This window comes from Squalius cephalus (genome assembly GCF_949319135.1).
Source record: "Squalius cephalus genome assembly, chromosome: 1".
In the NCBI taxonomy this organism is placed as follows: Eukaryota; Metazoa; Chordata; class Actinopteri; order Cypriniformes; family Leuciscidae; genus Squalius; species Squalius cephalus.
In genome coordinates, this window is record NC_137122.1 from 26,720,450 (window position 1) to 26,736,800 (window position 16,351).

At 39.6% G+C, this 16,351-nt stretch overlaps 1 protein-coding gene across 7 annotated transcripts; it reads left to right on the forward strand.

The window, feature by feature from the left end:
- Positions 1–373: 373 nt before the first annotated feature.
- On the forward strand, positions 374–14,349 carry tfap4 (transcription factor AP-4 (activating enhancer binding protein 4)). 7 transcript variants are annotated; one of them, XM_079873612.1, is made up of 8 exons: positions 374–720; positions 4,164–4,329; positions 5,789–5,887; positions 6,003–6,176; positions 7,764–7,922; positions 8,811–8,978; positions 9,070–9,102; positions 11,390–14,349. In XM_079873612.1, exons 1-8 carry the CDS (start codon positions 632–634, stop codon positions 11,537–11,539), a joined length of 1,038 nt encoding a protein of 345 aa, XP_079729738.1. In that variant the 5' UTR covers positions 374–631; the 3' UTR covers positions 11,540–14,349. The 7 variants fall into 7 exon arrangements, with proteins under 7 accessions (XP_079729738.1, XP_079729739.1, XP_079729742.1 ...); XM_079873614.1 differs by lacking the exon at positions 374–720 and adding an exon at positions 868–958; XM_079873617.1 differs by lacking the exon at positions 374–720 and adding an exon at positions 1,054–1,759.
- Positions 14,350–16,351: the final 2,002 nt, after the last annotated feature.

The following is a 16,351-nucleotide window of genomic DNA, read 5'->3' on the forward strand; positions in this document are numbered from 1 at the left end:
AATTCTATATATAGCATGTAAATATGTTGAAACAACATATTTGTTTTTATTTTCTATATGAATATGTATGTGCCTATATGTGAGTGATAATGCATATAAGCAATAATGCACTTATGCACAGTAGAAATGCGCGCACGAGGCAGATATTTAAATGCATTTAAATGAATGTATTACAGTGCGCTTTCTGTCATGCAATAAGCGTGAAACAGTCCAGCTGATTACTGGTGAATAATATGGTCGCTGTTGCAATACTCCTTTGTTTACATGCAAGTCCCCCCGTTCGGCGGAAGGAGGCTTTTTGGTAGTGCAGGGCTGTGTGTGATTCCTACCAGCTGTTTCCCGCCTTGAAAGACATCCGATCAGCTGCAAACACACACACACACGCACACATGCAGAAGGAGGGAGGGAAAGAGAGCAAGCGAGCGCCACACACACACACACACACACTACGAGGGAACCCCATCAGCTGGAAGAGTAGAGTAACCTTACAACTCAACACTCATCTCACGCGCTCATGCCCGAAATCAGCAGAACGCGCTTCTTATTAAATGACAAATAGACGGTTTTGTTTTTTAAATCAATAAAGTACAAGAAGAATCGAGGAGCCAGAGCTGGAGAGAAGAGGGGAAGCATGGAGTATTTCATGGTACCAGCTCAGAAGGTGCCCTCCTTGCAACATTTCAGGAAAACCGAGAAAGAAGTCATAGGGGGCTTGTGCAGGTACGTGAGACCCTCTTTAAAATCATTGCGCTCGAGACGCACACATATGTGCGCGATTGTTTAATCGCGCGCCAACAGCGGCAGCACTACTACTAGAGTAACATGCACGCATGATTTCTGTGTTATTGTGTACATGCGCCCATCTAGTGGGTTAAGACAGGACGTAACCCGCGCGAGACTCGGTTTTCTAAATTTAATTCATCTCCTGGGGGTCTATGGAACCCCCTCGGCTTGTCAGGTCAGTGTTACCTGTGTAATATCTCGGCGAAATCGATACATTTTGTGTCTAACAAACACAAACCACGTGGTTGCATGCACACACACCACGCTGCTGATCTCGCGCGCGTGTTTAATGTTAGAAACCGCGCATAATTCGTTGCACCCATGAATCAGTCGTCATGCATAGAGGTTTATAGGGTAAAAGTGTGTTTGGGTTGAAGTTCGCGTGTTCTGGTGTGTGTTTTAGGGGCTTAAGTTATTGTGGGCAGTGCGGCCATGCTTGTGGCTCGTGCATTTGGCGTCGTCTGTTTCTCAATGTAACTAAATGTTAAACGTCTCCAGACTGCCATTGCTCTCGAGTGTCTCCGATATGAGGTTGAAATAGGCGTAACGCGCGAGAAATCTCGCCGTGCGCGCGGTGTGAGAGAGATCAGATGATATTTGGACTCTGCGTCGCTGCTGCCGCATGGACGGAGGAAGCGCGAGAGCGAGGCGCATTGTTGTAATGGCGGACCGTGTCAGCTGTGAACACGATGTTTTTTATTTAGGCCAGCGACTATGGTCGTTATCTCGCTTGATATTTTAGTTTCGGCCCACTGTGAATTAAATGTGAGGTATTTAGAGGTTAGTAAATTAATAACTGGTGTTATTTTAATAAGGGGGTGTGTATGCTGTTGAAGGAAGGCCCCGTCAACGCATCTGCGATCCATTAGCGCAGGGCGTTCTGGGAATTGTAGTTTTTCCTCGATGTCGATTGGCATACAAATGATGTCTTCAAAGGGGTGGTTGTTCACGGTGAACTTTGCAGCTCTTTTTACAGGTAATTCCATGTTTCTTCAGTGTATATCAAATGAAGGCTTCCAAGGTACAAATGATACACAATTATTTATACAAAAGTCCAAAACAACCAAGGTAGTTGCCTACATGTTGTTACCTTTTGTTTGTTTATTTGTTTACAGGGGCAGTGCACATTAATGAACATGGCTGTAAATGTGCCAGAATTTGACACACGTTATTTTTCATCTGTAGACCCTTGACAGACTGTTTAAAAGTCACCCTTAAAACAAGACAAAGCATTAATACATGTTATTATGGCGGTGAAATTATGCTGTAGTTAAAGTATATCTAGTACACTGGCTATTTTATTTTTGCTTAAACCATGTTTAAGTTGTCAAGCAAAGGCAATTATTCCTTCACATAATTTCAAAGCGGTCCGGGATGCATTAAATAATTTATTGTTATTTTATAGCATTTAATTTGTGTGTTGTGATTTAAAACACCCAGACAGATGAGTAGGCTAGTGCTCATTACTATTTTATGAATTCAATCTTGTCCTATCACTACTATTATTGTATGATGAAATCATGAATTTAAATGATTATTATTGCAAAGTAATAAGTTATTATTATATATTAATTTATTTTTAATAAGCAGTTTTAATTCAATATTTTATTGACAGTTTTGCATATTACTTTAAGTTCTATATATATATACTGTATTTTTTTATTGTAATGGAAGCTTTAATTATGCCAATGCAAGTTCTCTCGCCTCACACTGAAATCAAAATTCTCTTCTGACCGTTTCATTTTCATGCATAAAAGAAGCTGGGTCACATTCATGTGTACGGCTGGAAACGGCTGATCTGACCGTATCTCTCGTTCCACTGTTGGCTCTTGTTGTGATTTTGGCATGGGATCTGTTTGCCGGGGTTTGAGCCGCTTGGACGTAAGGAAGCGAGCAGGGAAACCTCTCTCTCCCCTCATGTGCGCCGGCACAATTGTTCCCCGTGTTTGTCCTCACGCAGCTGAGGCGCTGCTGATAAGAGAGGCTTTCCAGAGATACCCCGTGAGATGCCCAGACAGGGAGGAAGTTCAATTAGGGTTTGATTTCCTCGGCCAAAGCACGCATGCGATCGTGTGAGGCAGAGATTTCCAGGGGCTTGAGTTTAGAGACAATGGACTTGAATGAGCATTCAGGAAAGTCAATATTTTCTACCTTGCACTCTAATGTTTCTCTTTCACATTTTTGGATCCTGATTTAAGCCAAAGGGGGTGGGCACTTTTAGTTGTTTTATAAAAATATATATTTTTTAACATTTAGTCAACTTTTATTGAAAGTCAGTATTTATTACTTTACACTCTTATACTCTTAATAATGTTGCATTCTGTTTTAGGGATGTAAGTAAGGAAAAAACACTTGGCTGTTTTGTGTTAGATTTTTAAAGAAATCTTTTAACTTTATTCAACTTTTATTGAATCAGTGTTTAAATTTAATTCCAAAACAAAACATTTTGCCAGGTTTCCTTAACAAAAAGTAAAATAAAATAACAACAACAACAACATTGTAATACCCACTATTATTATTCTTTGAAGTAAATTATAGCAGTATTTAAATAACATAATGTTTCAGTATGGTAATCAAACTAGAATTTCTTTAAGTGCTTTACGACCTCATTAATTAAAGGGTTAGTTCACCCAAAAATGTAAATCCAGTTGTCATTTACTCACCCTCTTGTCGTTTCAAACCCGTAAGACTTTCGTTTCATCTTCGGAACACAAATGAAGATATTTTTGATGAAATCTGAGTTTTCTGCGTGACCTCAACTTTAAATTTGTAACACAACTTGGTTAGACATATTGCTTATTTTGTAGCAATTTTATAGTTCAAATTAGTTTGCAAAATATATATTTTGTATTAAATTATAAATGTTTATTTTGAGTACATTTGCATTACAGTAACCATAGACTTCCATGGCCTGGTTTCACAGACAGGACTTAGAATAAGCCAGGATTAGGCCTTAGATCAATTAAGGCATTTAGCCTAAGTGGCTTTTATAAACATGCCTTACAAAAAAAAAACATTACTGGTGTGAATCTTGAGACAAAACATGATGCTGAAATATTTTAAGATATATCAGTGCAAGATGCTTTCAGTTAAAACAGCTTAAACGTGCATTTTAGTGTAGGACTAGACTTAAGCCTTGTCTGTGAAACCAGCGGTTTACTTATTTCTACACTTCCATTTTTTGAAGTGCTTTCACTTCTGCACTAATCAGCCAAGTGTCTTCTTTAAAAAGAGTCCAAAGCATTCACCATTTAAATTCAGATCTATGCTCGAAATGGTTAACAGGTTAAATGTAATATTTATACCTTTTCATGTAATATTTATACCTTTTCATTCATTTGCAGAAGACTAAAGTGCAGTGTAACATTTCTTCTTCACAGCTTAGCAAACATTCCCCTCACGCCAGAGACGGCGCGGGACCAGGAACGGCGTATTCGGCGGGAAATCGCCAACAGTAATGAGCGCCGGCGCATGCAGAGCATCAACGCTGGCTTCCAGTCCCTGAAAACACTCATCCCGCATAGTGACGGGGAAAAGCTAAGCAAGGTGAGTCCGACAATCTGGGAAGAGTGTTGATCTCAATGAGTAGTTCTCTCAGAAATGACAATACTTTTACTCACCCTCATGTTGTTCCAAACCCAAATGAGTTTGAAGCTTTAAACAAGGATTGGAAAGCAGTCCATATCACTTACAATGCTAAATTGCAAAACTTCTGAAGACATCTGATAGTTGTTTGAAATTTTCTCCTCCAGTGAGTTGGCAATGAGTCATTGAGCTAAATCAGATCAGTCCAATGTGTGAATGAATCATTCAGAACAGTTTTGTGAGCCGGGCTGTTTCTCCCAAAAGCATCGTATGTTGCCATTGCCACCAATGGTCTCTACGATTATCTTGACTTACAATGCTTTTGATTGATTGATTTGTAAGTTAATCATTTTTAAGAGTTATATCTTTTTAGTAAGGCTGGCGATACGTCCGCGATATTAATGCGATATGGCTCAGCTTGTCAGTTAACTACAGCTCTTTGTTGTAAATGCCGCTCCATCTGAAAGCAGGTGAAGGCGTTTTACTACTAATCAAGGAACCGGCTTTACTGACGAGATGCGCATAACAATGTCATACGATATATCGCCCAGCCCTACTTTTTAGAGACCTTTTAAAACTAGTGGCACTTCTACTGCGGATGTTAAGATTTTCAGTGAATATGTGCGCCATTCATGTCTTTTGAACCCATACAATAGCTTCTTTTTTTTTTTTTAACAGACTGAAATTTAAGTCATTATTGCTGATCTTCCCATCTGCTTAATTGCATTGGGAAAGGTCTGCATGAACATTATTTTCTGATTAAGGTTGAACAGGTTTGCAAGAGCATGCAAGTAATGACAATGTTCATTTTTGGGGTGAACAGTTAGCAAACTTTCTCATTTAAATCTAGATCTGATCTCAGCGTATCTGCCAGCACAAAATTAAAATGTTAATTTTCATTTTCTGTTTTAATCAAGTTTTTTTTGTGTGTGTGTGTTTGAAAGAAGTCTCTTCTGCTCACCAAGGTTGCATTTATTTGATCAAAATATATATATTGTGGAATATTATTACAATTTAAAATAACAGTTTTTCTATGTGAATATATTGTAAAATGTAATTTATTCCTGTGATTGTAAAGCTGAATTTTCAGCATCATTACTCCAGTCTTCAGTGTCACATGATCCTCCAGAAATCATTCTGATATGATGATTTCAAGAAACATTTCTGATTATTATCAATGTTGAAAACAGTTGTGCTGCTTCATATTTTTGTGGAAACCTTTTTTCCAGGATATTTTGCTGAATAGAAGAAAGTTTCTAACATTGATCATTTTTGATCAATCAATTCATTTTTAAAGCATTCGTGCTGGATAAAACTATTAATTCTTGCTGACCCCAAACTTATGAATGGTAGTGTACTTCTAGCATCCTTCACATTTTACCAGTACATGGATGTAATGTGATCTCTTTCTCTTTCTCAGGCTGCCATCTTACAGCAGACGGCCGAATACATCTTCTCTCTGGAGCAGGAGAAGACACGGCTGCTGCAACAAAACACCCAACTCAAACGCTACATACAGGTGAAGCTCGTGAAACTGTCTTCTTCACTGCATATCCTGTATCTTCACTCCTCTCTCTCTCTCACACACACGCTTTCCTTCCTGTCGTCTCACATTTTCCTCTTCCTCCCCTCAGAAGGAGTTCAGCGGCTCGTCTCCGAAGAGGAGGCGTGCCGAGGAGAAAGATGAAGGGATCGGATCCCCAGACATTCTGGAGGAGGAGAAGGTGGAGGATCTGCGGAGAGAGATGATCGAACTCCGACAACAGCTGGATAAAGAGCGCTCCGTGCGCATGATGCTGGAAGAACAGGTATATTTGTGGACATATCAGTATTGGGCAATTTTTGCTGCTTAAGTTTTATCTTAAGCAACAAACACGCACTGAACACACGGTGAACACGCACTGCTGTGTGTGTTCACAGTGTGTGTGTGTGTGTGTTCAATATTCACTGCTGTGTGTGTGTGCACTTGGATGGGTGAAATGCAGGGCACAAATTCAGAGTATGAGAAACCATACTTGGCTACACGTCACGTCACTTTCACTTCATCTGTCTGAATTAGTACATGTGGCAACTTATTGGTCTATTTTTATCGTAGCGGTCAAGTAAAAAAAAAATCAGCTAGTGTTAGTAGTTTTTATTGTTGTTTTATAAATAGATATCTATCTTATTATATTGGTTCTCATATATCTGTGTGTGTATGTTGTTGTTTATTTAAAATAATACTCTTTATCGTTCTCTGTATATAAATATGTGATAGATAGATAGCTAGATAGATGCATAAAAGATAGATAGACATATTTGATTTGATTTGATAGACTTTATTAATCCCACACTGGGGAAATTTCTGTGTTACAGCAGCTCAAAAATAAAGTAAGAAATACAAAAAATATAGAGAATGGAAAATAGAATAGAATAAGATTACTTATTAAGATTACATTATAAATATGCTTAGATGGATTGATAGATGGGTAGATAGATAGATAGATAGATAGATAGATAGATAGATAGATAGATAGATAGATAGATAGATAGATACATAGATAGATACATAGATAGATACATAGATAGATACAACATAGATAGATAGATACATAGATAGATACATAGATAGATACATAGATAGATACATAGATAGATACATAGATAGATACATAGATAGATACATAGATAGATACATAGAAATATGCATAGACAATAGATAGATGCATATATAGATGGATGGATAGATAGATAGACAGACAGATAGATAGACATGCATATATAGATGGATAGAAAGATAGATATGTAGCAAGAAATACATGCACACACATATATCTATCTGCAATCTTATTGGCTCAAATTTAAAAAAGGATATGCTCAAGAAAACTGTAGGGATTTATCAAGTCCTAAATTAATTGTAAACACCTTTTATCTTATTTTGATTATATGCCATCTCCCATTACAGAGGGTGTTCTCTTTTATAGTAGATTTTTGTCATTGGTATTTGACAAATTTCAATAGAACTCATTAGGTTGCAGTTTGATCCGTCGCTCCAAGTTTTGCTCGACTAAATCTCTTTCGTATCTGTATTGATCGTGGCCCGGTGCTGTAGAGTTGTCATCTGTGAAATCCGTTATCAAACTTTTCTTTTGCTGCATCAGTTCGCTAAAATTAGCTCGCTTTAGTCTTTGCATATTTAATGAGATTTCACAGAAGGTGCACAGCTCCCCTGAGAGCATGAATCGTTTCTGAACATCACACTTGAAGTGCAAATTAAACCCCAATCTCTGCCGCTATCCATGAAACTCGCTGAAGAAACTTCCGCAGGCAAAAAAAAAAAACCGTATTAAGAGGAAACACTGCTCTCCTATACCTTCTAGATATGTGCTGACCAAGGGTCTCTGTGTTTCTGTTAGATCCGTTCGTTGGATGCCCACTTGTACCCCGAGAAGCTAAAGGTGATCGCACAGCAGGTCCAGGAACAGCATGTGCAGTCGCAAACTCTGCTCCGCCTTCAACAGCAGCAGCAGGAACAGCTGGGAAAAGAGACCAGCACCCCTGCTCGCAGCCCGCTGGTCAGACAGACTCGCTTTCTCGCTCTTATCACTGATGCACTAACATTGACTGACAGACTAACCGTCATTCAAGCACAGAATAAAAGAGAGGCCCTCAGTTTTGCAATGCACCATGTCAAATTGAGTTTCTACGAGTTGATCTGATGTGATGATCCACTAGAGGGCATTAGAAGAGTTAAAGACCACATCAAATGACATTTAACTTCTATAAAGTGACAGATTTCTGAGTGACGCAATATTCATTTAATAATGTAGGGCGGGACTTCATTTTACCCATCATGTAATATTATTTTTGTCCTTTTTTTAGTGTTATTTTTATGTGAACCGAGAAATATTTTACAGTAGTGTTGAGAAGTTTTGGGTCAGTGAGATTCTGAAATTAGTACTTTTATTCAGCATGGACACAATAAAATCATAAAAAGTGTCAGTAAAGACTTTTACAACATTATAAAAGATTTGTTTCAAATAAATGCTGTTCTTTTGAACTTTCTATTCAGCAAAGAGGCCTTAAAAAAATTTCAATCCGAAATGTGTCTTGAGCATCAAATCATCATATCAGAATGATTTCTGAAGGATCATGTGACACTGAAGACGGCAGTAATGATGCTGAAAATTCAGCTTTGATCACAGGAATAAATTACATTTGTGATACACAAAACAAATGTAGTCTTGGTGAGCATAAGAGACTTCCTTCAAAAACATTTAAAAACAAAAAATCTTACTGACCCAAACTTTTAAACTAGTGTAAGATTTTTTTTCTCTCTTCTGCTGAATTGTGCACAATAAGACCATACAAATATAAGAAAGTAAATGTATGCATGAATAAAGTGTAGGTTCTTTGTTCATGGAAAAGTTGTCCTTAATTTGTTGTCCCACTTTATTCGTCAGGTGTTTTCTCCTGCCACGCCGCCTGCACCCACTCATCACGCCACAGTAATCGTCCCCGCCCCTGCGCCGCCCCCCCCTCCCCATCATGTCACCGTGGTTACCATGGGCCCCGCCTCCGTGATCAACACCGCATCCACATCACGACAGAACTTGGACACCATTGTGCAGGTAAAACACAAGTCTACCCAGATCCAGGAAAAAGTCATGAATGAGATTTAACTACTTATATGTGGCTTATTGGCCATATATGTTTTCACAGACACTAAAGAACGGCACCCGAATCCCTTTAAAAGTGAGTGCAGCGCTACAAACAAGCATAGAAAACCTGGAGCTTTAAAAAAAAAAAATGCATTATGAATCACAATTCCATTTTTTTTAATTTTTTTTTATCAGAAAATGTTTTCTCCCACATTATGCAGTGTTGTTACTTATCTATATTGGTTAACAGTTGTTGCTCAGACTAAAGGCCCCGATATACTCGCGGCAAAGTTATTGTTCGTTCTTCGTTTAGGGCTAAATCGAAGTTCAAAATACGTGAGCAGCGATATACTGTTATCGAACATCTGACGCCGCCCACTGCTGAGAAAGTGTGCTGCACCCTTTCCTCTCAATAACACAATAAAATTGAGAAAACAGCAAGCATATTTTTAATAAAGCATAAGAAAAGCATCTGATCATAGCAACATGGATATGTTTGCACGAGCTCTGCAATTCAGCACTCTGGCAAAGCCACGTTTATTTATATAGCACTTTATACAATAGATTTCTTAAAATCAAGTAGCTTTACTTTATTAAACATGAAAAACAGTGTCAGTGTCTAATTTCATCAGAAGCACTCATGGACGTCTGATCTCGACCCACTCAACAGGAGAAATGAAACGAGCCTCTGCACAAACCTACCTATTACGTAATCGCCACAGACCAATGGGAGTACAAAGGCATTTACCAGCCGGAACGAACTTTTCCCGACAAGCTGTTTCGAACTCCCCAAACAAACTTCGTTTTGGCTTGATTTTGTTCAAAATGATGTGCGTTCTTCAACTTCGCTTGAAGTGTATCGGGGGCTTAAGGATGTGCAAAACTATGTATTTATGACTCGTTTTCAGCTGGGTTAAACTAAACAATTTGTCTGTCAAAAGTAGTTCAGTGATACCAAAAATTAAAAAAATGGCAGTGACTGAACGCAGTCTTGCTGCTTTTTAGTAGAGTCAGTGTGTTTATTTGTTGAATATCTGTTAATCTATTTTATCTTTTTTGACTCTTATTGCACATAACCATTGTAAACTTCACAAAAAAACTGAGCCCTACTGATCAAGCAAGTGATTTTGTTAGCATGGGAATCCTCTCTGAGTGATGTTGACCAGTTTATCTATTTCATGTAGTACACTATAAGTGTAAAAGTCTTGTTTTTTTTTTGAGAAAGTGTGGGAATGGCACCAATTGACGGGTCTTTGAGGCCTAATAGAGCGCTGTAGTGATGACGTGTATTTGTTGGCCAACTTATCACCCTGGTTCCCTTGACAAAAACCCAATAGGATTTTTCCATTGGCCTTTGGATTGTTGCAAAAAATAAGATCTCTGTGATCAACAAAACTTTGATTCTTGCATTTGTTTTGTTTTGTTTTGTTCATCTTGATAATTCTCAAATGAACACAACTTTTATGAATTTTGAAGCCTAAATGCAATCGTATTTAAACATTTGCTAAATCGAACTACGCTGCGATCGAATGACTTCACCGTCAGCTTTATTAGGCTTCCAACAACTCTTTCAGTCTTTATTTAAAGACGTGGGGCCAGTCATGGCCTAATGGTTAGAGAGTCAGACTGGTAACCCTAAGGTTGTTTATCTCGATTCGATTCTCGGTTCGATTCTCAACACCGGCAGGAAATGACGGAGGTGACCTTGAGCAAGGCACCTAACCCCCAATCACTCCCCGGGCGCCACAGCAAAAATGTGTGTGTCCGTCGTTTGCAGTGTGTGTCCACTACTCATTGCTCCTAATGTGTGTGCATTTACTTGGACATGCAGAGAACAAATTCTGAGTATGTGTTACCAAACTTGGCCTTCTTGTCTTTAAAAACAGCTCTGAGTTATAATAGTTTAAAAGAGCGTGATCATAAACACGAGGCAGTAAAAGCAAACTAGAGAGTAGATGAGTTTGCCTGTTCGACACGACATTTCCTTTACAACCTCTGTGGTTACAGTTAGCCACTTGCTAGCAACCACCTTTTTCAAGAGAAGTAAAACTTAATAAAAATCACAAGGTGGTATTAGCCTACTGATGTAGTTTATGCCGTAGAATAAAAAGTGAAAATATCTTAAGCTTGTGTTAACCACAGACCGTATTTCAGGCATTTAACCAAAAACCCATTTACTTTGGGACGATTTGCACGGCAGTGCTTTGTTTCTGGGGTTTTGGTCTACAAAAATACGTCATTCCTGCAGTGCTCTATTACATTCTGTGCAGCTTCAGACCTCAACTAATCTGGCCCGTTTTAGATCATAACACGCAACTGAACAGCCAAAAACATAATAAATCAAAGTGTCACCTTAACAGTTTCGTCCTGTTTTCCCGCAGGCCATCCAGCACATCGAAGGCACGCAGGACAGGATGGTCGTGCCCGAGGAGGAAAAGCGCCGGGCGGTCATCGTCACCCCGGGTCGCGTCCTCACAGACACCGGAGACTCCGACACCGCCTCTGACAACGAAGGATCTGAGGACTGTTAACTGCCCCGGTCACCCCCATCCCCATATCCACCCCACATGTAACCGGGGGCACGGAGAGGGGTGAGGGGGGTCTGTGGAAGGGCCTCCGCAGAAATACTCTTTCTTTCTCTCTCCTCTCTTCCTGTCGCTGTCTTCTTTACACTCGCATATGGGACTCACAGACTCAATGACTTGAAGGTTTTTTGGGGGGGAAAAACTAAACAAAAACTGAAAGGAAAAAAAAAGAAAGTTTACAGGAAACGTGCCGCAAATACAGAACGAGCACGTTTATGTATACTCACGCAGTACACTATAACTCCATAGCACTCTGGTAACTTGTTGATACATTCATATGATACAGCTCTTACTCATACTCCGTCGTCTATAGTTTCACCAACGCACGCTCCCAGGTTAGCGATTTTGTGAGGGGAATCACAAAATCTGTCAGACTCTGCCACAGGTCTTCCAGGCCTCTGCTTCATCACTTCCTGTTCTCCTACATCACTTCCTGTTCTCCTACATTCTGCCCATAAGAGGGCAGTAGAGTGTTCTGATTGGAGGAATCCCATTTCTGCGCTACAGGACGTCTCATCTCTCAAAACGAACCCTTTGCCCCACTATCCCGCTCTGGCTGCATCATATTCCTCTTTCCGTTCTGGGGAGGCTTGAAGCATCACTGTGAGCCAATGAGACTTCAGAAACCTGTTCCACACCATGGCTTCCGAAAGTTTAGAGGAAATGTTACTTTTCTGTTGTTTTTATTTTTGGGCGTAGACACGCCTCTAGTTTTCCCATTTGCTGGCGATTTGTCAAGTTCTCAATAGCGTGACAATGACTGCCACTGCTCAGAGGGGCTTTGTATTGTGCGCACTTTTTAAATTACGCAAAGAGGGGGGACTTTGTGCACTTATTGTCGCTCACCTTTACTGGGCTGGGTTCCCAGTACACACGTTGGTGTAGGGTGAAGCACTCCCTCCGTCGCGTCCAAACGCCCCCCCCACGGTCCGGTCTTTAAAGTCGTAATTTCAAAATTCTGGCCGAATTTTTTTTAATGTCGTTTGTTTGTCAAATGAATGGAATAAGCTAACCGCCAGGTACTCGTACCTGCGAGGAAATTTGTGTCGCTCTTAGCACATTTGCTAATATAAGCGTAACCTTTTTTTTGCTTTTGAGGAAGTGTTGGAAATAGCACTACCAGGGTTGTCGTGGCCCGATTTCAGCCTATGCAGCTCTTTTGGTTCTCGCCCCCCCTTTGAGAGGAACTTCGTGGCCACTTTGTCCTTCTCCCAGAAGTATTGTCATGTCCGTTTGTCGTCCAAGTCGTGTCAGATGCTCTCTGCGGCGTATAGTGAGAGTGACTAGCCCGTAATCTTGCGCTCTAGCTCTATGCACTCTGCTCGCTTGAATGTTTTAGTTTCCCTGTATTTCCTGGCGTTCGTACGCGCCACAGATAATCACATGGACAGCAAGGTGGTGCTACTCCTGCTTGAACTCTCCAGATAAGCCAGGGATGTCCAATCCTGCTTCTGGAAGGCCAATGTCCTGCAAAGTTTAACTCCGTTCCCAATTAAACACACCTGAGACAGGTGTGGTATGGGACGAGTTGGAGCTAATCTCAGCAGGACGTTTGCCCTCCAGGACCAGGATTGGAGACACCTGGAATAAGCCATGCGATACTGTGAACTCTTCATGCCCCTGGTGGGACTGAGAGATGTATCCCGTGCCGAACAATGGCCAGTGGCTTGCCTTAACACAGCTTCGGTGTGCACTGTGAGGCACAGAGGCCTGCCTTAAGCTTTAGCCCTGAAGATGGCGCTAGAGAGTGAGACGTAACACGCCCCATGTTCATCTCTTCTCGCAGTTGATGTTTCCAAACATTCCAGATCAATCTACCGTTGTGTTTTGCATTGCGTTGCCGGCGCTGAAGTCCGGCAAGATTTGGCCATAGAGGAAGATGAGAAGTGTCTCTTCTTTTTTTTTTTTTGCATTCGAAAGAGTGCATGTCCCCCTTCCCTTATGAAATATTACAGGGAATCTTTTTGCTGCTGGACAGATTGTGTTTTTTCCTTCTGGCTCTGTGGACCTTGTCATTCATATTGCAGTGAAGACTGCTGGGAATCAGGGCTTCCAGAAGAATGGGATGATCTAATATTGGCAGATTTTTTTTTTTCTCTCTCGCGCTTTTTATATTTGGATAATGGTTTGCTTGGGTCATAGAGACTAGTGTCCTGCTTGTGCTGTCTTTTGTTTTTCACGTTAAGTCTGTAATAACGGTTTTGTCTTTGCGAAAAAGTCTCTTTCGCCCTCCCGCATTTGAACATTTCCTCTACCGAAGCCACAGGGTGTCTATTTTTTTTTTTTTGTGTGTATTTTCTACTCACAGAAATCACTGTAAGAAAATCCTGAGGACATATCAGAGGTTGGGTGTGTCGAGTGAAACGGGGGTGATTTTATGAACCTGAAGCACTTACTGTAGTATAACGAGGAGTGACTCTTATTTTCAAAGAGACGTTCTCCTTGACCGAAGCTCTTCTCGCTGTGATTTTTGAACCACACGGCTGTGTTTAACCCTCAACGTTTGTCCTGGCACACCACATGTCCTCTGGGCCGTCTCCACAGTCTCCAGACTTGTCCTGTCTCTCATCTTCTCCCTCTTTTATTGTCTGTCATCTCTTTATTTTTTTGTTTCTATTTTTGTTGTTTCTCTTTATGTGGGACAGTCAGTCCGTTTGGTTGAGAAGCTATTGTATTTTTTTTTTTAAACTGGGGAAAAGAGGCTTGTGCCTTTGTAAAAACAGAATAATAAAGTTTGTACTTTGTTTTTTACAATTTCTCTGTGTATTGTGTAGTTATTTATTCATCTTCTATATGAATTATACAGTATGGACTGTCTGCATTACACTCACGTTAGTCATTAACATTATAAAAGGCTCTGTAAAAGAAAACTGGACCCCCCTATTGAGCACAGTTTCTCCAAAGGTTTTTTTTTTTCCCTCCGGTTCCTTGCCACTGCCACTTTAAGAAATGTAATATTCAGTAATGTTATGCTTTTAACTGCACTGATATTATTGGATGAGAACACAATTTGAACTGAATTGAGTTGGATATAATAAAACTATTGCCTTTTGTAGATGTGCTTTTTTGCTGAAACTGAATTTTTCATACCTGATGAATTTTAATACAGCAAAGGCCCGTTCACACTGATAACCGATAAGGCCACAGAGAAACAATATAGTTGGAATCACTTTCACAACGGGTTTCTTCCAGCTGATGAACAATAAAAACATTGACAAACGGCAGTGTGCGCTTATAATAAACAACATTATTGTGCGTTTAAGTGGATGATGATATAGTTATTATAGTTATTGTTCTTGGTGTGATCACTCTTATTTTACTGTTTTTTAATTGTGAAGCTGCTGAAACGATCTGTATAAAGTGCTATTTTATATATATATATATATATGTTACAACGTACCGAGTAACAAATCATTTCAACTTTAACATTCAAAGCCATATTTTTAAATATAAGAGACGTGTTGCTGTGGCATTTGGGTGCCTCATAAATAGAAAGACGAGCTTATTTCTGTCGGGTTATTCTGACTACTGGAGTGTGATGTACGTGAGCAAAGATCATAAACCCTGAGTGCTCGAAGAATGTTTTATGATTCCCTCGAAGATGTTAACATGTGCATTGTCACATCTAATCTAGATGTCACATCTAAAACTAAACCAATTTGGTTTCGCTTTCATAGTTTTCACTCATTGTTATGGTTTCTGTTTTAGTTTTGGTTCTGTCAGTGTTAATGCACAAAATGGTAGCATTTTAAAATGATGTAAAGGTGTCATTTTTGTTAGCAGTCCAGTGTTACGGCTGTTTTAGTGGTATGTTTGTTTATTGGGTGGGTTAGATTAGAATTTAAGTTTTGGTTTCACTTTATTGTGATGGTCTCTTTAACATTCTGTTGACTAAGTAAAGTTGCACCTACATGTCTACTAACTCTCATTAGAGTGTTAGTAGAGTATTAGTAGACTGGTAGGGTTAGAATAAGTTGACATGTAGTTGCAAAGTTACTTATAGTCAGTAGAATGTCTGTTGAGCATCACAATAAAGAGTTAGCAGACATTAAGCAAAGAGTCTACTAATACTCTAATAAGAGTTAGTTGACATGTAGTTGCAAAGTTACTTGAAGTCAAAGGGGACCATCAAAATACAGTGTTACCCAAGTTTTATAATCTATCATGTATCTAAAACTAACATTTTTATTTTTTGTTGGTTTTGGAGTCCTAAAATGTATTTTACTTCCATTTTTTACTTAATGTCTTTCACCATGTTTCTGGTCCAAGTTCACAATGAGCATGTCTGGAGAAGCATATAGGAGTCATCCAGTTCATTAGTTTTAACTGTCTTATTATTAAATTGCTCATTTATAATGGATTTGCATAATTGTTCTTAATCCCAGACTCTAAGCAACAGAAACAACCACATGTTTGCTTCACTTTTGTCTTTTACAAATGAATTGTGCGTGTACATTTTACAGTGTATTCACAGGATTAAAGAAGAGAGAGTTCATGTGCCTGTGAAGTGCTCGAGTCGGTGTCTGCGGTGTAATGATAAGGCGTTAATCTCCGCTCTCCGAGGAAATGATGATGCTGACTTTTACACCTTATTCCCGACTGTCAACTCCGGTAATCCTACCCAGCACGACAGCCAGTGACTTACAGCGCCGCCTCGAGCCTGTGATCGGGTTAGTGGAAGTTCGTTAAATAGGACAAAAGTTTGATGACCAACAAGCTGTTTTAATCCGTACTACCACGTTAATTGAGATTAAATTC

Bases quoted from the DNA above. Each gene is read 5' to 3' on its own strand.
- tfap4 (XM_079873612.1), top strand. From the start codon at position 632: ATGGAGTATTTCATGGTACCAGCTCAGAAGGTGCCCTCCTTGCAACAT. The intron at 5,888-6,002 runs GTGAAGCTCGTG...TCCTCCCCTCAG, and splicing joins AACTCAAACGCTACATACAG to AAGGAGTTCAGCGGCTCGTC. The intron at 9,103-11,389 runs GTGAGTGCAGCG...GTTTTCCCGCAG, and splicing joins GCACCCGAATCCCTTTAAAA to GCCATCCAGCACATCGAAGG.